Raw genomic sequence first — 22,632 nt, forward strand, 5'->3', positions numbered from 1 at the left:
ATTTGATATCTTTAAAAAAAGTAAACAAAATATTATCAAGTTATATTATGTTTTTAAAATAAAAAAAGTAAAAAAAAATAGCAGTTACAGAAAAAAAAATTAAAATTTTTTTTTAACGTCGTCAGCAAAAACACTAAACCCTAAATCATAATCCCTAAACCCTAAATCCTAAACTCTTGGGTAAACTCTAAACCCTTGGGTAAACTCTAAACCCTTGGGTAAACCTAAACCCTTGGGTAAATCCTAAACTCTAAATCCTAAATCCTAAACCCTAAACCCTTGAGTGTTTTAGTGTTTAGTGGTTTTGATTTAGAGTTTAAGATTTATCCTAGAGTTTAAGATTTATCATAGGGTTTAGGGTTTATCCAAGGGTTTAGGATTTAGGATTTAGGGTTTAGAGATAAGGATTTAGGGTTTAATGTTTTGCTGACGACATTAAAATTTTTTTTTTTTGTAATTACTACTATTTTTATTTATTTCTTTTTACTTTTTAATTTTAAAAAGATAATATAATTTGACAATATTTTGTTTTCTTTTTTAAAAGATACTGAATATGAAATGACACAATCCTATTGGTCGGTGAAGCTAGAGGTACCCAAGAATAAGTCGATTATTAATGCACATACACTCAGGAACAGGATACTTTGTAACAACTCTTCCAGCTTTGCTAACCCTTATCTCTCGCTGTCCTAGAGATTGACTGTGAAATTTCTTCATCATCTTCTCAGACTCTGTCTCAGTCATTGTTTTGTTTATTTAAGATAATAATCGTATGTACAACAAAAAAAAGGTTTTAAATAGTGTGAGTGGTTTGATTATTAATGCACATACACTCAGGAACAGGATACTTTGTAACATCTCTTCCAGCTTTGCTAACCCTTATTTCTCGCTGTCCTAGAGATTGACTGTGAAATTTCTTCATCATCTTCTCAGACTCTGTCTCAGTCATTGTTTTGTTCAAAAAGTATGGGAGCATTTGCCTTTTGTTTGGTGTTATAAGCTTCTTATGTCCTTCATAAGCTCTGTGACCCTGTGAAAGATTAGTTTTCAACATCTTAGCCTTGAGAATATGTAAACGCAGACATTTAATTGACCACCAAAAGAGTGTGTGTGTGTGTGTGTACCTGAATTGCGCAGCCCATGTTTCCTCCATGAGATGCCATGAACACATCACTCTCCTTGCATACTATATAGTCGATTGCTGCCATTATCGAAGCTCGTTTTGCGAAAGGTTTGAGTTCATGGGGAAGTACAATATCGTATTTGTTGTAAAGAAAAACAGTAGCTCACTCAATAACCTTGTAACTTCCTTGGCATTTAACGGACAGAGACCTGCAAGTTTCCTCTCATTAGGTGTCATGCTAGATTTGGCTGTTAAGAGCTCAGGCCGCTTAATCCCTTCTAGTCTTGCAATCTCATCATACTTTGAGCTCAAACCAGTAAGGCAGCTTGTTATCACCCACACGTCTTTCTCAAGTCGAAGATGAAGGGCAATGTAAGGACATTTGCTCCTCATCCTTTAATTTCTGCAAGCTTCTTCCATATCTCCATAACCCTTGGCGAGAACTTCAGTGCTTCAAACGCTGCCTAAACACACATTTTGTTAACCAAGGGGGAGAAAAAGAAACCAACCAGTTTTTGCTTTAAGAGTCAGAAAACATACCTTACAACGGAGCTTCTGGAGATCAGAGGGTAAGTCTTTAGACAATCTTGAATCTAATCTCCTTAAAAGCAGAACTCCATCCCTGTTAAACTGCATGAAACAACAAAGAATCAACCAAATAACTAACCATAGAAGAGAGAGTTACTCAAACGATGATGATGTATGGATCATACTTGCTTTAGATAGCTAATCGCGGGCGTGTGAATCAACTCGAAGAAGCTATCCTAATCACTTTAAAGCTCAAAACGACACCGTCCTCGTCCAAGCGAGTCATTAAACCATATACGGTACCTAGAATCACCTTGAGGATCAGAGGGAGGTGGAGGGATTTTAACCCATTGATGTGAAACTGGACTCCCCACGTAGCAGTAAGCTCACTTGGTTTATTTATTCACCATTTGACCAACCTTTAAAAAAAAAAAAAGTTTCAGAAAAAAACAAAGCACGACGTGATGTTCTTTGTTACAATGCTCTATTGCGCTCTTCCTTCAGATGCTCCCATTATCACATTGTTGTTAAGTCACAATAATCCTAATACTAAAAAAAAAAAAAGCAAAAACACACAAAAATCAAAATATGAATCTTCTATTGATGAATCAAAACCAAAATTATTATTTTCTCACTGAATCCCGCAACTGAAGCATAAAAGAGAATAAGTAGAAGAGTATCAAATAAGTCATCATATTATGATTCCCAACCCCATTGGCAAAGATAAAACAAATCGAAAAGTTGTTGAAAGGTAGATGATGGTAAAGTTTCAGAAAAAAAGGTAGATGATGGTAAACAAATCCACTACAGAGCCTCTGTTCTCCGACCTCTGTTCTTCGATTCAACCTCAACGAAGAAACAAATTACAGAACAGAGCATGTGATCGAACCCATCGAGCTATCTCCGGAGATAAAGTCAGCCCTCGTTGAAGATTTCCAGACCATGCTTCTAAAACGCATCACAATATCTGATCTCTCAGCCGTTCTATATTTTTCTCTCCGCCTGAAAAACATCAATAAACAAAACCTTAATAATCATTCAAATCGGGAATCTATAACTTTTCAAGAAATAGATTGAAGGTCATGAGTGAATCAGGAAACAATACCCTTTCTAATTCTCAATACAAAAAGAATAATTTTTAGATTGAAGATGTCGATGTGAGTCTGAGAAATACCTCGCCAGTCCATCGTTTTGGTTTCAGAACACAGAAGAAATGTTTTGGTGTTGAAGACAGAATAAGAGACAAACCCTAGAAACATTGCCTGGTTCGTGAAGACGATAAATGAAACGCATCACTTTGGTAAATGGGACACGTGTCAGCACTATATTAAGCTATTTAGTGACGTGGAGGACCTGAAGCAAACATATTTTTATATATAAAGATATACTAGGTCGGTAGCGCGGAATATGCTCTACAATGTATAGCCATATATTATAATTGACTGTGTATTATATAACGATGTGGAAGAGAAATAAATTATAATGTATGTGTTCTTTTAGATTTTTTTGGTTCTTTATATTTAATTGTTTATTTATAATTTATATGAAATTTTTATAAGGATGAAATCATGATTGGTAGGTTTAGCGTAGAATTCAATAATTTGTGCTCTTGTAGATACATCACGTTTAATTCCAAACTTAAAATGTGGGTCTTGTAGATAGATAATTATATAGTTTAAACCGGCTTCCAACCTTCAGGTTACACTTTATGGCGAAATCGATGTATTGCATCATTGAGCTTAGTGGATTTCGCGCGCTACGTACTTAATTTTCATAATAATTTAAATATATAATTTAGATATTAAAATGTATTTTTAGTAAATTTATCAAATTTTATTATCATTTATTAGAATATTTTAATTTTTATGTTTAATTCCTACATATGAGGTTAAGAGAAAATATTTTTGAATTAAAATAGTGTATTAAACTATAGAAAAATGTATTTATAGTGTGTACTGGATTATTTTATGGATCCAAACATTAATTATATTTAATATCCTAACGTAAAATTTGAACTTCTACTCAAAAATTTATCAGTAAAATTTTAAATATCTACAAAGAAATATAACAGATACTGAATGACCTCTGTTAAATATTTGAAGTTATTTTGCTTCAGTGGATTGGTAATATATTATGTTTGAACAATTATTTTCATGAATTATTTACTTATATATGATATCAAAATGTTGAGCATCAAAGATGCCTGACTAAATTGCATAATAACATGCATAATCGTGATTTTTTCAAATGAAACAATATTTTTTTTAGAGAATAATTATTTTATTTTATTTGTTCTTATTTTTTGAATTGTTGTATATTAAGGTATTTGTCCAAACTTTACAACTATTTATTTTAGCCTTTAGTACTATAGTCGGATTACCTATACTTTTGAGAATTGATTTTGCTTAGTTGTCAGTTTCTCCATGATTTTAAGAATAATTTTAATTATTTGTGGTGTTCTTAATAATTTTGAGTCATGAGTCATCAATTTAAACGGTATACTAATCAATTTTATACTATTATTTGAAACATTATTAAATAATAGTATATATAAGAATTATGATAGAATTCTAAATATTTTGTTCAAACCAATCTTTAAATTCTTTTTTTACTGTAATGATCAAAATTGTAAGGTCTTCATTAGCATGATTAAACATATTGTATAAATAACTAAATAAGTGAAAGTAAGAGCTAGAATATAATTTTAAGCATATATCTTAAAATAATATATTCTATTATATTAAATATTCTGCTTTAAGTAATCTTTAAAATAATTTTTTAGAGAATGTAGCTTAATGGTTTAATATGTATACAGTTGTTTATATGATTTTCATCTTCATCAGAATATGATATGTAGTTATAAGACAAACACAATCATCTACACCCGAAGTTTCTTCAAATTATCTAAATTTATAGATATATTTGATTAGAATCCTAGTTTTATTAAATAATATATTTTATGTAATATAAAAGCAAAAAAAACATACCAATGTCTTCAAAATATTTGGTAGGATCTCTTATATTGTATTTGATATCTTGAAATTAATCGAATATTATTGATTAATTCTGTACATAACTAAATTATATTTAGTAATAAATTTTTGTTAAAATTCTATTTGAATTTTTATTACATATCCAATTATTATAATAGAATCTTTCAAACTTAAATATAGATATATATTTAAACTCATATAAGGCAGTCTGTTTCAAAAACAAAAAACATTATATGATAGTTTCTCATTATAATTTTTACTTTTCATAATTATGAAATACATGTGTTAAGATGAATAATATAATGAAACAATATTTAATCTTATTCTTTCATTATTAAGCGATCAAAATTTCTCTTGTTTTTTTTACCAACAAATTTAATTTATCAAAATTATTAAAAATTCAGATGTATATAAAATCATGTTACGCAAGTGTATTTATATGATATCGTTTATTTTAATTTTAATCCTTGTCTCTAAGACAGACTTCTCTTACTTTTTTTTTATCAACAGACTTCTCTTACTGAAATTTTTAAAAATTAAATCTGTTTATTGTTTCTATATATATATTGACTGTTTCCAAATAATAACAGAACAATATGAAAACAACATTCTGGTTAATAAAAAAAATTCAGGACCACAACATAAATACTAAAATTACCAGGTGTACCAATTATACTTAAACTAACGAAAACCAGAACTGGATAACTAAAAAAGACAACAACATTACTGAGTGAAGCATAAAAACCCAGGAAACGGAAATGGAATTGGGAATTTTTTCGCCAGCTTCATTGTCTCCATCGCTGGAGTGATCATGCATTTGGGGGCTTCTTAAGATTTGGACCCTTGCCACCATCAGTTGTTTCCTCTTCGTGTTTACCAGTGGATCAATTTGCAGAGGAATTGGTTCAGACACTTATGAACAACCTTCAATTGTTGCAGTAGTATCACACTGGTTGGTGTTATCTGGACCAATGTTGTTTACAATTGGGTTTGAATCCATGGAGGGATTAACAGCCCCTGTCATATCATCATTTGGATGGTCCTCACCACTCTACCAACAAAACTATTGTGAATCTAGTCTCATTCATGGTGATATGTACAATAAGTAAAATATGTAGGAACCTTACCTGGTGTGCGAAATTAGCAAGTGGTGGGCGTTGGTATTATTACACTCAGAGAGAGCGACATATTCAAGTTTCTTAATCCTGCCATACTTGGCAGAAGCTGAAGAGAGGCCTTCCTGAGCTCTACATAACATGTGTTTTTAATGTAGTATTTAAATAAAAGCATAATCTGAAATTTCTTTCAGAAGTAAGCGACCTGGCATAAGACAGTAGGCAAGGATTTTAACTGACAACTTTATGTAATTAAACTGACAGATAAGAGCTGATTTATGTTCATCTCCAACTAATTTCGTATAGATGTTGGTTGTATTCGTCACATTTGGCTCAACACGCAAGAGTACTTACCTTTCATGAAGTAGATTAGCTATCAAATAAATAATGCTGACATAAACCGTAGTTTCTCTGCAGAGGAGGGTCGACGTTATTTAAAAACCATCTTTACTGGATGCACTAAACCATTATCGTTGTGGAAAATTACCTGTCCATTGGGATTATTAACATCAGAAGCTGAATAGACTGGCTTTCATTGTTACAAAAGGTTGATACTCATCACCTGACCAAAAACATCTGCAAAAAACATTTGTTACATAAGTTGAGTAAACATGATTTATTAATCTGTTTTTAGGAAAGGTCTGTTGGGACGTTATTAGTTGAGAAACAAACCCGAAAATCAATGTCACGGTTGATGCTTCCCTCAATAGATCTTGAAAGTGTTAAGCTTATGTGTGGTGATGGATCCTTAATTTAAAAGGGTTGTAAAAGCAGGGTTATAGAAGTAGGAGAATAGGAAATCAATAAAAGATGGAAGGTTTTAAGGTTGAAGAAGAGAACCTTCTCGTCAAGCAAGACCATGTTACCATTATAAAATCCCTCCTTTATTACATTGTGAGCCTTCCATTATCGAAGAAGACGGATCACCACAAATTGCCTACAGTGGCCAGCCTTCAAATCAGAAAAGTGAATTTGAGAATTTGCCATCCTAGAAGCTTAAGAAAATAGAGATCTCATGCTATTAGGAAATGAAAAAAAAAATAACTAAAAGCAAACACACTAAACCATTGATTAGAAATATGATATCCCATGATATCAAGCGTAACTTAAAGAACCCAAAAATAACTCTGCAGATACAAAAACATTAAATCCAATCATCCAAACAGAAGAAGAGAACATACAGCAATTTTCAAATTATCAAGTGTCTCATGGTGATAGTCAGCGTCACCCCAAGAAAAATGGAATCGAGCCATTGTTTAGGAATGAGAGCCCTGAAGATTTAAGTCAAAGCATGGTAGAAACACTGAAAAATACATCAAAATAGTTTAGAAATGAATAACAAACAAAATCAATCCATGAAAAATAGCAGATTGATAAAGAGAGAAAATTAAACTATCGAGAGAGAAAGAGAGAGCTTATGGTGATTGAACACGCAAAAGCCATAACTCAGACCATTAGATAGCGAAGTCCATAACTCAGGCCGTTTCAGATATCGAAGCTCAGACGTCACGGCGGCCGCACGAAGAGGGGAGACGATATCAAATTCTTCGATCGAGCGGAGTTAGGGTTAGAGGGAGAGCCCCATGTAACCTGGCCGGACAGAGAGACTAAATCTACAGCCCAACACGCTTCATCAATGATCGAATACATATCTACACAAAAAAAATTGAAGAATCGATCTTACATTCACGTCCATAAGCAGCGTATCGATCCACATCAGCTCACCACCGCGTTTGACGTTCCTCGCATCCCAGAACCGCAGTAGCCCTGGCTGGACGACGTAAGAGCATTTGCCTGACTTCAAGTCAGAGAAGAAGATTCTCGAAATAGCCATAACAACACGCATCAGATTATCTCAAGAGATAGAAAGAGAGTATGAGATCGAGATAAAGGAATCGCAGGCGTCATACCCGCTGCAGAAAAGGATGAACGAAATGCTTTCAAGCGATCGATCAAAATTAGGGTTAGAGGCGAGTAGCATCTTTCGGACTGCAGTGAATAACATTTCTAGAGCCCATCATGAAACACGAAGTAAGCCCGGTACGTTTCCATCGTAAATGAAACGCCGAGTTTCACACGGACGCTGCCACGTGTCGCCGCGAGAAGAAGCAAATTATCTAGGTGGCAACTGGCGTGGCGCAACCAGGAGGGATAAAACCATCTTTTATATATATAGATAGATATAAATAGATAGATAGACGTTGAAGCCAAAATACAACTTCTACTATATGATAATTAGAGCATAATATGAATCAAAGTTTGGATAAATCCAATATTTTGATTGCTTAGTAACATTTTTAATGTCCTTCAAATTCTTAAAACGAAACCTACAACTTAGATTGCAAAAATCTACCCTATTTTGATTGCTTCGTAACATTTTTAATGTCCTTCAAATTTTTAAAATGAAACCTACAACTTAGATTGCAAAAATCTACCCCATAAATGAAACTGTGAAAGCATCACCAATCATTATATTTTTCACTCTGAGATAAAATGCTCATAATCTACTCTGTTTTTTATTTTATAATTGAGTAAAATATACGTTTACTCCATAAATAGAATATAATTCATTATGTTTTGTCAATTTTTTTTTCATTCTAAAATAGAGTAGCATTAGAGTAGAACCTAATTCCATTATAAAATTATTTTTATTTTGAAGAAAAAAAAATATAATAGAGTGATCCACTACAGATGATCTTATGAGTGATGATTCCTAGCTAGTTTCAAGTGGAGAAAGGATTCATCAATGCTAATCCCCTATAGATAGGTACACAAACAAGAGAACGAATAAAGTCGAGAGCAACAGCAACCGGTCAGTCAAGCCCGATCTTTTGCTAATATATCGAGCAGCAGCTTTCGGACTCATAGTGTACGTCTCCTCGTGTGTTGCAACGACTAATAAAATTAAATATTCGATTTCGTTGCTCTTCCAAGGAACCAAATACACTTTCACAGACACAAATAATGCGAGTCGTCTACTCCTACAAGTGAAAACAGAGGAACAAATAGTTATTACCAGAACAGGAAACATAGACTACGTTTACAAAAATACACATTGATATAGGCACATAAAAGAGTCACTGTTATACAAACACATGAACAAAAAAAAAATAGATTGGCTTTTGATTCTTGTTTTGTAACGAAAGGGAATTTTGATTCCTTCAATTTCTGAAATGAGCAGAGCAGTCATGCGCCATGGGAACAAAAACTTGTTACTTTCCTCAAGCGAGGCGGTTTCAACTACAGCGGCAAGAAGCGTGTGCCCAAACGTTTTCAGTAATGGTTCCAGAGTAGACGTCTGTTCATGGCTGGTGGAGCTAGGCCTGGTATGTCACGGATGTCTTTGTTGTTTGGGTTCACAATCTATCCAAAAGGAGAAAAAAAGGAAGATTTTGTGGGTGTTGTATATAATATATATATATGGGTAAGAAAGGAAAGTTGAGAGGTGCACCTTGACGATGATGATTGCTGTGACACCAATGACAATAAGGCAAAGAAATGCCATAATACATTTGTCCGTGGCAACCTGAGAGAGGAAGAAGAGCAGAAAGTAAGTAAAAAGGGACAAGAGGAAGCTTGCTGATAGCTAGAAACTGTATGAAAGAGAAGTAGCTGAGCTTCCTTTTACCCTAAACTCTCTTAGAGACTAAAGTTAATTGTTGGAAGTAATCTTTAACCTAAACAGTAGTTTGTAACCTATAAAGAAGCTATTTTGTAACCTATAAAGAAGCTATTTTTATAGGTTACAAACTTACAATATAAAGAGATCATAACCTAAATTAAAAAGTACCTTAAACTTAACTAAAAAAAAAAAGGAAAAACCACCAAACGCTTAATCTAATGCTAAAAAGGAAAATCAATAAGACCGGTAACTCAAAACTCCAAAACCATATCTCATTATCATGGTATCAACAAGAAGTAAGAATAAGATTTTGGGGGACTGACCTGCCTACCAATTTCCTTGACCAGCTTGGAGGCCTTCTTGAGTGAGAAATGAATAGAATCGAGTTCGTTGACAACTCTACTCATTTGGTCGGTCTGAACATTGGTGAAAAGGTAAGCTATCTTTAGGTGTGGAATGTTGTAAAGAAACAGCTGAGAGATTTAGAAGAGAAGCACAAACCTGAGCCTTGAGAGCCGCTGAAGTATCTGTTCCCACATTTATAGTCTCCTGAACAATCTGTTGTCAAAGCCACAATAAAAAATACGGTGAGATTCTGCTTTTATGAAATGGGAAAATGGACATTAATAGTGACCTTTTTGCCTCTCTCAATGGCTTGATCAGTGTCATCCATCATGGAGTTTCCTATATTCATGAGTTCTTGATTGGACATGTCTGAAAGTGATTAAAGCTTTTAGTAAATACTCTAGGTAGGTAGGTAGGTAGGTGCATTCATATAATAACAAAGGACTAGATAAGTAAAAAGGGGTTACTGGAAGCTAATAAGACATTCTCTTCCATGTTTTCTTCAGCGGGTCCATCAAAAAGATCAACTCGCTTATTATTGCTAGCTAGACTGGATGAATATCTGTATTAAAAAAAAATCATCCTCATTTATCATCAACCACCACCAGAAACATAATAACAAGCAACAGAATAAGCAAACGTACTTCTTCTTAAGAGCGACATATGAGTTTAGTTCCTTAACCTGCAGACAAACACAACAACATTATAAAGACTCTTGAATTAAGATGAATAAGTGATCAAGTTAAGAATAAAAAGGGTACCGTACCATAGATTGTCGTCTATCGTTCAACATACGGTTAGTGTTGGCATCGTTCCCGCCGCCTTCCAAGCTTTTGACTTCCCTATCGAAATCTTTAATAAGGCTCTTGCAGTCACGCATTTTGTCAGTGAGATCTTCGAGCTGCCTACTCTGCCTATTAGCATCTTTGATCTTCTCCAGCTTCTGGAATCCATTCCTGGTGCCACCAAAAGCAAACATTACATTAGCATGAGACATCATCATTATGAACAGATGAGAAATGGAATATTCTCACGATAAAGCGCGGAAAAGGTCATTGATCTGTCCTTCGATCTCAGCCAGCTCTTCGCTAACCGCCGATATTGGATCCATCTCTCTCTCTCTCTCTCTCTCTCTCTTATATCACCCAGAGACAACAACAAAAAAAAACACACAATGTGCTCTCTTCTTCTTCTTCAGATCCCAAATCGAATCATCATCTTGCTCTTCGAACAAAACATCCCAATCTCGATGTCGGGATTACAGAACAAAACCTCGTACCAAATGCGTTGGATTATTATATATATATACTATTACAGATCTAGGAAGAACAATGTGGGATGTCTTAAAAAAAATCGATAACGTTAGAGATAGAATCATCTGAGGTCTTTTGTTGCCATTTGATTTGGCTCCAACGGGACGACGACGAAATAAGATAGATAGAGAGAGAGAGATTTGAAAACCTGGGCTGTCGGGATAATCAGTGGGACACGATACGACGTCGTTTGCTGTATATGCACTCTTTCGTATAACGCGGGGCGTCAGGATTGTTCACCTCTCAAGATCTAACGGCAAGCAACTCTTGCAGTAGCTTATACGATCACTTGACTTTACAAGTAAGATAGATTGCAAAGTCTCCCTTCCTTTAATTAAAAACCAAATCTACGCTTTAATCAAAAACCACATCAGCGTTCCACATTTTTGTTGTCTGCCGAAATGATTAAGATACAATGACATCAATCATTGAACAAATAAATAAGTGGATGAAGTTAGATTGTAAGGTCATGGATTCAGTTCACACAAAACATTCTCTTGGGAATATATGTGGGAATACTAGGTTATATATAAATGTTGTCACACACACAAACATCATTGCAAACTCCTAGAGCATCTGCATTGGTCATTTGTCTCTCATCAAAAAATTTAAGAACATAATATTGATATAATTGATTTTACAAATAAATTATAAACATAAATAAAAGGAAATCAGTGATAAGAAGACACATATTACAAAAGTTTCTCATGTTTTATTTTTGGTCACTAGTACCACAGAGACACTTCTCTCATGTTATCTTCTTTTTCTCACACTCTCTCTTTTCTCTTCTATTTATTTGATTATTAAAATGCTCAAAAACTTATCAAGATACCATTGATGTTGATGCTCTAATAGCATGATTAATGCAAGTCTCTTAGGGTAAGGTTTTTAGCGTAATATAAGAAACATTCTTTTAGCTTTTAACTAAAAATAGCTAAGAAACGTTTCTTAGTTTTTTTAGTTAAAATCTAAGAGCTCGTATATTATATTACGATAAGAATCTCACACTAACAAATATGCATTAATCATGCTCATGATAGTCTCTATTGAGCTATGACCTGTTTAATTGAAAATAACATAAATTCGTCTATTCTTGAAATGAATTATGTGAACTTACTCAATATGATTAAAATTTGTGGATTTATCTAACTTCAAAGAAGACATAGATTTATTATCTCAGATGTGATTTTCAACTGTTTTTAGCTTAAATGTTTGATTCCTTACCAAAAGAAGAATATTTATTTTCCATATAATTTATAGCGAGTTTTTAATTTGTCGATCCAACATAAAATCAATTTGAGATAAATGGATTGATTCATCAATATTTTATATACTAGTTAATAAAACGACCAAGCGAGACTTAACTTCATTGATTTAAGCTGACAAAAAAAAAAACAATGCAGTTTATGAAAGAAAAAAGACTAGGAAGACGCCCATGGTGAGTTTCAAAGAAATAACACAATCGGAAGATGTTAGAAATTAGTATCTTCTTGCAGATAAGCCATACGGGAAATAACTAATAAAAAGACGCTTATTTGAGAAAATAATAAGACACGAGATTAGTGGGATACTCTCGACCCGGACGACAAGTTCTCAAGATTTTGGAAAAGTCATGCAGTTTTCTATACGTGAGCCATTGAGTATCTTCTACGTTGTATAGTTACAACAATAAGATAGAGAAATTTTGCATCTGCTTCGTCTCATATTCTCACTTTCCTGCACGAAAAGTTTTTAACCCAAAAAAATTGAGAAGCATGAGATTGTTTCTTTTATTTTCTTTTAGCGCTCTCATGCTACTTGAACCATATGGTTTTACTGATGAAACTGATAAGAAAGCATTGCTCGACTTCAAATCTCAAGTTTCTGAAGACAAACAAGATGTTTTGTCCTCATGGAATAACTCATCTCCTCTCTGCAGTTGGAAAGGGGTTACATGTGGCCTCAAACACAAGAGAGTTACCCGTTTGGACCTTGGAGGATGGGAGTTAGTGGGAGTGATATCACCATCTATTGGTAATCTTTCCTTCCTCATATCACTTGATCTCTCTAATAACTCTATTGGTGGAACCATCCCTCACCAGGTGGGAAACTTGTTTAGACTTGAGTACTTAGATATGAGTTATAATTTTCTCATAGGAGATATTCCAGTCGATCTAGCTAACTGCTCTAGATTGTTGGAACTTGATTTATCTCGTAATGATCTTGGAGGAGGTGTTCCTTCAGAAATAGGATCATTGGGGAAGCTTGAAATTTTATATCTTGGTTTTAACAACCTGGGAGGGAAGCTCCCTGCATCTTTCGGAAACTTGACATCACTCACGGACGTCATCCTTTGTTCGAGCAAAATAGAAGGAAGAATTCCTGATGATCTAGCTAGATTGAATCAGTTAGTGTCTCTTCTATTAGGAGGGAACAATTTCACTGGCCTCTTTCCTCCCTCCATGTACAATATTTCCTCACTTGAGGTATTGGACATATTTGGTAATGGTTTTTCAGGTAGCCTAAAGCCGGATTTTGGTAATCTATTACCAAATATTCAATATTTATTTATGGGACGTAACAATTTCACAGGACCCATCCCAACAACGCTTTCCAATATCTCAAATCTTCAATTCTTAGGAATCGAGTATAACAAAATGATAGGAAGAATTCCTACTAGCTTTGGAAAATTAAAGAATTTGAGAATTGTGGCACTTCACGGTAATTCTTTGGGAAGTTACTCTTCTGGGGATCTTGAATTTCTTAAGGCTTTGACTAACTGTACCCAGCTACGTACATTATCTGTTCGTCTAAATAGGCTTGGAGGTGACTTGCCTACCGCTATCTCGAACCTGTCCACCAACCTCCAACAGTTAAACCTCAGACTGAATTTCATCTCTGGAACCATTCCTTATGATATTGGAAATCTCAAAAGTCTGAAAAGACTTGTGTTAAGCAAAAACTTGTTGTCTGGACCACTACCTAATTCCATTGGGAAGCTTTCTAGTTTGGTGGATTTAGACGTCAGTTCAAATAGAATGTCAGGAGATATACCTTCTTCAATAGGTAACATCACTGGGTTAGAAAAACTATATTTGTCCAACAATAGTTTTGAAGGAACCATTCCTCCGAGTCTTGCTCAGTTCAAATACATGTTATCTTTGTGGGTTGGGTCTAATAAGTTGAATGGGACTATACCTCATGAGATTATGCAGATTCCATCCCTTTTTCACCTCGACTTGTCAAATAATTCCTTTACAGGCTGTCTGCCAGATTTTATCAATCCACTAGAACGGCTTGGCACACTGTCTGTTGCGCATAATAAATTATCCGGGAAACTCCCTCAAGTCTTGGGAGATTGTCTCTCATTGGAGAATCTTTATCTACAAGGAAACTCTTTTGATGGTGATATTCCAAATATAGAAGGGTTGATGGGTGCTAAAAGACTTGATTTCTCCAACAACAATCTCTCTGGAAGTATACCTGGATATTTTGCAAACTTTTCTTCCTTGGAGTATCTCAATCTATCCCTTAACAATTTCGAGGGAAAGGTGCCAACAGAAGGAAAATTTCGGAATGCTAAAGTTGTTACAGTGTATGGAAACAAGGATCTATGTGGAGGTATCAAGGAGCTAAAACTAAAGCCGTGTATTGTGCATGCACGACCAATGAAGACTACTAGCCACTCCTCTCTTTCAAAGAAAGTTGCCATTGGGGTAACTAGCGCAGGCATAGCTTTGCTTTTGATGGTGTTCATAGCTTACATTTCCCTACGTTGGTTCAGAAAAAGAAAGAAGAACCAGCAGACCAGTGATCCAACTTCTTCAGCACTTGAGGTTTTCCATGAAAAGATAAGTTATGCATATCTCCGCAATGCGACAGATGGCTTCTCTTCCCGCAATTTGATTGGATCAAGCAGTTTCGGGACAGTGTTTAAGGCATTGCTTCCAAGAGAGAACAAGGTTGTTGCGGTGAAAGTTCTAAACCTGAAGAGACGTGGAGCTCTGAAGAGCTTTATGAGAGAATGTGAATCCCTCAAGGACATAAGGCATCGTAATCTTGTGAAACTACTGACGGCTTGTTCGAGTATTGATTTTCAAGGAAATGATTTCAGAGCTCTTATCTATGAGTTCATGCCAAATGGAAGCCTAGATATGTGGCTACACCCAGAGGAAGTGGAAGAGATTCGTAGGCCCTCAAGAACCTTGACCCTCTTTGAAAGGCTCAATATTGCTATAGATATGATTTATGTTTTGGACTATCTTCATGTTTATTGCCATGAACCTCTAGCTCATTGCGATCTCAAGCCAAGTAACGTCCTCCTAGACGATGATCTGAATGGCCATATTAGCGACTTTGGCATTGCTCGACTGCTCATGAAATTTGACCAGGAGTCTTTGTTCAACCATCTAAGCTCAGCTGGCGTCAGAGGAACCATCGGCTATGCCGCACCAGGTAAAACTATATACTCTCCTTTTGCTCCAAAATACATGAAGTTGTAGAATAATTCCCAACTATTAAGAAACTTGTATTTTACTTAAAAGTATCATTAAATATATATTAAAAATTATTCAACCAATTATAAATTAGACTAGAAAATATCACTGGTAACACAATTTTTTAATAAATATGTAAGTTACACTAAAATATGAAAACATCTTTTATTTTGAAATATCAAAAACTTTCTTAATCTTCATGTATTTTGAAACAAAGGATCCGTAAGTATTGTTTGATGAATAAATTATTCTACTCTTTTTATTACAATCTTGATTCTTGTGAATGCAGAATATGGAATGGGAGGACAACCATCAATGCATGGTGACGTTTATAGCTTTGGTGTTCTTCTTTTGGAAATGTTCACTGGAAAAAGACCAACAAATGAGTTATTCGAGGGAAACGTCACCCTACAAAACTACACCAAGTTGGCGTTGCCAGAGAGGGTCTTGGACATTGCAGACAGTTCGATTCTTAATAGCGGTCTTAGAGTTGGTTTCCCTCTTGGTGAGTGTTTGACACTGGTTTTGGAGGTGGGACTTAAGTGTTGCGAAGAATCTCCAAAGAACCGTTTGACAACAAGTGGAGCAAGAAAGGAGTTAATCTTAATCAAAGAGAGGTTCTTTAAAGCCACAAGAACAGCCAGACGTTGATGTGTTTATCGTGACTTTGCAACCCACTTAAAAGAAGGAATCTGAGACCTCTACAATATTGTCTTTCATAGTTTGTGGTTTTTACTTAATTAAACATGATTATGCTTGAAGAATGCTATGTTATATTGAATATTGTGTTACCAGCTTTATAATTGCAAATCCTAAAAGCTACAATTAGGTATTTATGCTTTTCTTTCCCTTGGTGATTGATAAATTAGTTTTGTTGTAAGAGTTAAATCAGCTTGTGACATGAAGCTGCAGCTCTACTTTTGGGTCAAAACAATGTGCCCATTTGTTCAGGATTAAAAGTAACTTCACTTATTGTGGATAATGTTAAGGATATACAATATTTTCACATTCATTGTTTCAATAACTCTCGTGTACTCTTTAGAAAGTTTCTGTATCTAGCTAACCCTAGCTCTCCTCTCTTGTACAATATAAATACTCTTGTAATGTCCTTAGTGATTGATAAGAAAGATCTTCTTCTTACATGGTATCAGAGCGCATATCGATACCCTAACCTTTAACGGCCGCATATCTCTCCTTTCTCTCTTCTCCTATCTCTAAATCCCATCTTCTTCTTCTCAAAACTACTCAGACATCATATCTGCAAGAACAGCCGAAATAGTAGATCCCACTATGCCCACACTGCTTAACATCAATATGAGTAACATCATCAAACTCTCTTCTAGCAACTACATGATGTGGAGTTTGCAAGTTCGAGCTCTTCTCGACGGCTACGATCTAGCAAGCTTCATTGACTCAACTGTCTTACCACCACTCCCCACGGTGGAAATCGCTGGTGTCTCATCTGCAAACCCAGCCTACACCAAGTGGAAGCGCCAAGACCGGTTGATCTATAGTGGCCTCATTGGATCAATCGCCGAAACCGTGCAGCCTCTCGTCTCCACATCAAAGACATCCGCTGACATCTGGAACATTCTGGCCGTGACCTACAATAAACCCAGCAGAGGCCATATACAACATCTCAAACTTCAACTCAAGCACTGGACCAAAGGATCCAAAACAGTTGATGAATATGTGCAAGGATTCATCACACGGTTTGATCAACTTGCCTTGTTAGGCAAACCTATTGATCGAGAAGACCAGCTTGAGTACATTCTTGGAGGACTTCCTGAGGACTACAAAGCTATCTCAGACCAACTCGAAGGAAGAGACATGACGCCTTCTCTGACAGAGGTCCATGAGAAACTGCTGAACCGAGAAGCCAAACTCATTGCTCTTTCTCCCACCACCACTGTGCTTCCCATAACAGCAAATGCAGCGTCTCATCAATCTCCAGGGCGCCAACAATACAATCAACGTCAGTCTCAACCCTGGAATAAGACCTCACAGAACTCCAAGTTTACTCACAACAAAGACAAGCAACCTAGAGGCTATCAAGGAGGGAATCACAGAAACTATCAAGGAGGATATCAAGGAGGTTACCAGGGCCGATGTCAGTTGTGTGGAGTTCAGGGCCACAGTGCAAAGAGATGTCCGCAGCTTGGTGGTCGAAACAGCACATACATGCCGCCAACCAATCCTCCCTGGCAACCGCGTGCACACATGGCGCTCTCTTCTCCATCTGAAGCTGCTTGGCTCATGGACAGTGGTGCCACTCATCACATGACAAGCGACCTCAGCAACTTAGCACTCCACCAGCCCTATCACGGCGACGACTCTGTCCTTATTGGGGATGGCTCTGGTTTGTCTATAACACACACTGGTTCACTGTCTTTTCCTGCATTAAACCGATCTCTTTCCCTGCATAATGTTCTCTGCGTTCCTCATATACACAAAAACCTCATATCTGTCTATCGCCTTTGTAACTCTAACAAAGTGTCCGTTGATTTCTTTCCTGCGCACTTTCAGGCGAAAGATCTTTACTCAAGAATCCCGTTGCTCCAAGGCAAGACCAAGGGTGATCTGTACGAGTGGCCAGTTTCCTCCTCAACCATCAACTCTTTCTTCTCTGCTTCAACTTCAAACCCTTCTCTAGACCAATGGCACCTACGCCTTGGTCACCCTTCTCTTGATGTTTTAAAAACTATTGTTTCAGATTTTTCTCTACCATATTCAAGTTCTCTATCAAAATCTACTATCTGTTCTGATTGTTCCATCAATAAAAGCCACAAATTGCCTTTCTTCAAACATACTGTTACTTCAAATCGCCCCCTTCAATACATTTTTTCTGATGTCTGGACTTCTCCCATCTTGTCTATTGACAATTACAAATATTATCTAGTCCTAGTTGACCACTATACCCGCTATACCTGGCTCTACTCACTCAGAACAAAGTCTCAAGTAAAAGATACCTTTCTGGCGTACAAGGAACTCGCTGAAAATCACTTTCAAACTCGGATTGGCACACTATATTCTGACAATGGAGGAGAGTTCATCGCACTTAGGTCATACTTGGCTCAACACGGAATCGAACATCTCACTTCTCCGCCTCGCACTCCAGAACACAATGGCATATCCGAGAGGAAGCACAGACATATTATAGAGACGGCTCTTACCTTAATGTCGCGAGCTGGAATGTCCAAATGTTATTGGACCTATGTTGTCAATGTCGCGGTCTATCTCATCAATCGGATGCCGTCGCCGGTGACAGAGATGTTATCTCCGTTTCAGAAACTGTTCAACAAGTCGCCCAACTACGCCAAGCTCCGTGTCTTTGGTTGTCTATGCTTCCCCTGGCTGAGACCGTACACAAAACACAAACTTGAGAACCGCTCAACTCCCTGCATTTTCCTTGGCTACTCTCTCAGCCAGAGCGCTTATCTATGTCTTCAACAAGCTACAGGCCGAGTTTATGTTTCACGTCATGTGCAGTTCGATGAAACCACATTCCCCTTCACTCAATCGACTTCCCCGAAACCGGATCCTCCCACTCCTCTCGCTCAATCCAATCACCCTCCTGTCTCTCTTGTTCCATTGAACTTGCCACTCAACAGCTCACCTTCGGTCGTACCAGGATTCCCGGCTACAGATCTTCCACCGCAACAATCACATGAAGAAACTAACGACAACAATGGCGATTCTCAGGTATGTCCTTCTGAACCCACTTCTTCATCACCAGGCCCAACAACAACACCTAACTCTTTGGCCCATCAAAACCCAACAATCTTAAACCCACCAACTTTGGCCCACACAAACCCAAACACCACACAAACCCAAATTAATCCTCCACATGAAACCCATAACCCTCCTCCACGACAAACAGACACCTCTCCTCCGTTTCCAACAGTCGATAATCCCCAACCCCCACCGCAAAACCACGACCACTCGTCGCAAAAACAATATACAGAAACCGAAAACCAAACTTAACCTCACAGCCACAACCTCTAACGTCTTCCCTCCTGAACCTCAGACAGTGAATCAGACCCTTAAAGACAAAATTTGGCGAGGATCGATGTCTCAGGAACTGGATGCCTTTGCTGCAAATCAGACCTATGATCTTGTTCCGAGACCACAAGATAAGAATGTGGTAGGTTGCAGATGGCTTTATAAAAACAAATACTCACGTTGTGGTACGCGTCGCAGGTGTAAATCGAAGCTTGTAGCCAAGGGCTACACTCAACAATATGGTCGGGACTATACAGATACCTTCAGTCCCGTCATCAAATCCAGAACAATCCATCTGATTCTTGACATTGCTGTCTCCAAAAGCTGGCCAATACAACAACTCGATGTTAACAATGCGTTCCTACAAGGAACATTGGATGAAGAGGTTTACATGGAACAACCACCGGGCTTCATAGACAAAGATCATCCTCACCATGTATGTCGCCTTCGCAAAGCTGTGTATGGACTCAAACAGGCTCCTCGTGCCTGGTATGTCGAGCTCACAACATTCCTCCTCCGGCTGGGGTTCAAGAATTCACTCGCAGATACCTCCTTGTTTGTCCTCCAGCGTGGCTCTGAAGTCGTCTATCTCCTCGTTTATGTCGACGATATTCTCGTCACTGGCAATAGCAAAACCGGCATCCGTCTAGTGCTCAAACAACTTGCAGAGAGGTTCTCCATGAAAGACCCCGAAGATCTGAATTACTTCTTAGGGATTGAAGCGCATCGGACAGCAAAAGGCTTACATCTTTCACAAAGGAAATACATTCATGATCTCTTGCATCGTCATGGCATGAGCGACGTCAAACCAGTCAGTACTCTGATGGCCTCTACACCCAAACTAACGCTCAGCACAGGGCATTCACTCGCTGAGCCAAAAACATATCGCCAGCTAGTAGGCAGCCTGCAATACCTTGCATTCACACGTCCAGATGTGGCCTATGCGGTGAATCGTCTCTCACAATACATGCATCAACCCACAGATGCATGATATCTTGCATATTCACATTGTTTTATCCATTTATTCATGTGCATTTTCATCATATAGATTAGGATTAAGCCATGTCTAGGTTGCATTTTGCATACATATGTCTCCATTAGGTATTGGAGTACCACATGGAGTTCCTGGAGACATTTGGGTACATTTGGAGCTCAAGGGAGGTGATTAGAGGTGATTAGAGTGATCATTAGACGAGCAATGCATGGGAGCGACCTACCGGAGCGACGCCATGAACTCGCTCGCCATCTACGTTTCGGAGCGACCTCCTAGAGCGACAAGGCGAAGTTGCTCCAGCTCCTAGAACGACCTCACCGCAGCGACACCCAGAGGTCGCTCGGGTTGTGTCGATTTGAGAGCGACGAACAAGCCGGGAGCGACCTCCTAGAGCGACACCCTAAGGTCGCTCGCGTCTATGGTTTCTGAGCAAGCCGGGAGTGACGTCTTCGGAGCGACACAGCCAGGTCGCTCGCGAGGAAACGACCCGGGAGCGACCTCTCGCAGCGACGAGCCGAGGTCGCTCCACGTCTATTTGTTTGGCCGAATTCATGTTTTCTCAAGGGCCTTTTGGTCATTTCATTATGCACGTTTTTATTTTCTAAACATATGTTTTTTACTCTGGAAGCCACCACCAGGCAGATTATCTTTTGATCTATTAAGAAATACACAAAAACTCTCTTGAGAAGTTCATCTCTTGGATTTTGATTGTTATGTTCTTGTGTTATTGTTGATTTCTTATCTATTTCTCTACATGATTAATCTGAAATCCAATATGGGTTTAAGAGGAATCATGGAGATTAGTGAGTAATCACCTTTTGAATTCATGGGTTAGGGAGATCAAGGGTGATTAGGTTAGTTCTAGGATGTTTTAGTGTAGATCATTCTTGTTCCTTGCTAGTAGAGTATTCATAATGCATCTTCTGAGTTGGCCACTCAAAAGTTGATCAATAGGCATTTCCCACCCAAAAGGTGTTTGATGAAATGCCTGAGACAACTCTCCTAGGCTTTTAGTATACTTTGCCAAAGACATTTGTTGTTAAAGATGCTAAGATAGCTAATAGACTTGTTCGTAATGATTGCTTTCATATTATTCAACCAAAGACATTTGATGTTTGAGATATGTTAGCAAATGAGCATTCATCTAGACATAGAGCTTGCTTAGAATTGTGTCTAGGCTTAAGGTTGATAGTTTGATTGATCATTTGCCATCCTTAGTTCGATACTTGATCACCCAAGGTCTAATCCCTATGCCCATGAGTTCTCTTTTCCCTTAGTCAAGAAGTATCATTCTGTTATTGCTTTCTAGTTTTAGTCATAGCTTAAAACCCATCTAAATCATTGGTTGCACTTAGATTAAGTGAGTACTTGCATTCTCAGTGCTTTGATATCCCTCAGAACTGGTTCGACAATCACTATACTACAACATTTGTCTTAGGAGCCTTGAAAACTCCTAACATCAAATTGGCGCCGTTGCCAAATTCTGAGTAGATTTAAACATTGAGATTTAGTCACTTGCTTGAGACTAAGTCATTTTAATTTTGTTTTGTTACTGATTCTTCTTCTTCACCTACCTTTCACTTTCAGGTGTATGAACTTGAGGAGCAGGGGTCCATCAAACCTAGTTCCAATAGTAGCAGACATCAGAGCTTTTGAGAGGGAGTGTGCTAGAGCTAGAAGAGAAGAAGAACACCAGGCCCACTTGGATATTGATATGGCAGATCCACCGCAAGGGGCAGAACACCAACCGCGGGCAGCTCGACCCATTGGCACTTACGACCGCCCCAACATACATGGTCACAGATTCGGAATCCGAGCACCAGCTGTGGCAGCCAACAACTTTGAGGTCAAGTCAGGACTCCTCAACGTGATCGAGAACAACAAGTATCATGGCTTGGCTCTGGAGGACCCATTTGATCACTTGGATAGGTTCGACAGCTACTGTGGGTTGTCAAAAACCAATGGTGTGTCCGAAGATGCCTTAAAGCTCAAGCTATTCCCTTTCTCTTTGGGGGATAAGGCACGTCAGTGGGAGAAGTCTCTACCCAGCCACTCTATCACCACTTGGGATGAGTGCAAGAGAGCATTCTTGGAGAAATTCTTCTCATCCTCAAGAACTGCT

At 37.5% G+C, this 22,632-nt stretch overlaps 3 protein-coding genes across 29 annotated transcripts; 1 reads left to right on the forward strand and 2 right to left on the reverse strand.

Moving 5' to 3' along the window:
• Positions 1-732: 732 nt before the first annotated feature.
• Positions 733-7,797, reverse strand: LOC106441183. 27 transcript variants are annotated; one of them, XR_007321982.1, is made up of 13 exons: positions 7,444-7,797; positions 7,212-7,372; positions 6,941-7,062; positions 6,600-6,696; positions 6,432-6,506; positions 6,247-6,335; positions 6,114-6,170; positions 5,772-5,964; positions 2,826-5,661; positions 1,837-2,653; positions 1,664-1,753; positions 1,125-1,587; positions 733-1,030 (listed from the first exon to the last, which is right to left on the reverse strand). XR_007321982.1 is itself a non-coding variant. In XM_048753518.1 (9 exons), exons 4-9 carry the CDS (start codon positions 6,618-6,620, stop codon positions 5,665-5,667), a joined length of 330 nt encoding a protein of 109 aa, XP_048609475.1. In that variant the 5' UTR covers positions 6,621-6,696; positions 6,941-7,062; positions 7,212-7,372; positions 7,444-7,788; the 3' UTR covers positions 5,242-5,664. The 27 variants fall into 27 exon arrangements, 5 of the variants coding, with proteins under 5 accessions (XP_048609475.1, XP_048609473.1, XP_048609474.1 ...); XR_007321976.1 differs by having other exon boundaries at positions 5,772-5,891; positions 6,600-6,710; positions 7,444-7,796; XR_007321977.1 differs by having other exon boundaries at positions 6,600-6,710; positions 7,444-7,796.
• A 956-nt stretch (positions 7,798-8,753) lies between these two features.
• Positions 8,754-11,438, reverse strand: LOC106444794 (novel plant SNARE 11). Its single transcript, XM_013886226.3, has 9 exons — positions 10,761-11,438; positions 10,493-10,682; positions 10,371-10,408; positions 10,194-10,288; positions 10,016-10,095; positions 9,883-9,939; positions 9,705-9,797; positions 9,211-9,285; positions 8,754-9,122 (listed from the first exon to the last, which is right to left on the reverse strand). The coding sequence occupies exons 1-9, from the start codon at positions 10,835-10,837 to the stop codon at positions 9,033-9,035; spliced, it is 795 nt and encodes a 264-aa protein (XP_013741680.1). The 5' UTR covers positions 10,838-11,438; the 3' UTR covers positions 8,754-9,032.
• An 809-nt stretch (positions 11,439-12,247) lies between these two features.
• LOC106441184 (probable LRR receptor-like serine/threonine-protein kinase At3g47570) lies at positions 12,248-16,348 on the forward strand. The gene is made up of 2 exons (XM_013882992.3): positions 12,248-15,473; positions 15,804-16,348. Exons 1-2 carry the CDS (start codon positions 12,794-12,796, stop codon positions 16,163-16,165), a joined length of 3,042 nt encoding a protein of 1,013 aa, XP_013738446.1. The 5' UTR covers positions 12,248-12,793; the 3' UTR covers positions 16,166-16,348.
• The last annotated feature ends 6,284 nt before the right edge of the window (positions 16,349-22,632 follow it).

The sequence above is a fragment of the Brassica napus genome, chromosome C4 (genome assembly GCF_020379485.1).
Source record: "Brassica napus cultivar Da-Ae chromosome C4, Da-Ae, whole genome shotgun sequence".
Classification (NCBI taxonomy): Eukaryota; Viridiplantae; Streptophyta; class Magnoliopsida; order Brassicales; family Brassicaceae; genus Brassica; species Brassica napus.

Coding starts and splice junctions, on each gene's coding strand:
- LOC106441183 (XM_048753518.1), bottom strand. CDS start 6,620: ATGGTCTTGCTTGACGAGAAG. Junction 6,507..6,599: donor TGGTCTTGCTTGACGAGAAG/GTTCTCTTCTTC, acceptor TTTTAAATTAAG/GATCCATCACCACACATAAG. Junction 5,892..6,113: donor GCTAATCTACTTCATGAAAG/GTAAGTACTCTT, acceptor CATGTTATGTAG/AGCTCAGGAAGGCCTCTCTT.
- LOC106444794 (XM_013886226.3), bottom strand. CDS start 10,837: ATGGATCCAATATCGGCGGTTAGCGAAGAGCTGGCTGAGATCGAAGGA. Junction 10,409..10,492: donor ACGATAGACGACAATCTATG/GTACGGTACCCT, acceptor GTTTGTCTGCAG/GTTAAGGAACTAAACTCATA. Junction 10,289..10,370: donor TATGTCGCTCTTAAGAAGAA/GTACGTTTGCTT, acceptor TTTTTAATACAG/ATATTCATCCAGTCTAGCTA.
- LOC106441184 (XM_013882992.3), top strand. CDS start 12,794: ATGAGATTGTTTCTTTTATTTTCTTTTAGCGCTCTCATGCTACTTGAA. Junction 15,474..15,803: donor CATCGGCTATGCCGCACCAG/GTAAAACTATAT, acceptor TTGTGAATGCAG/AATATGGAATGGGAGGACAA.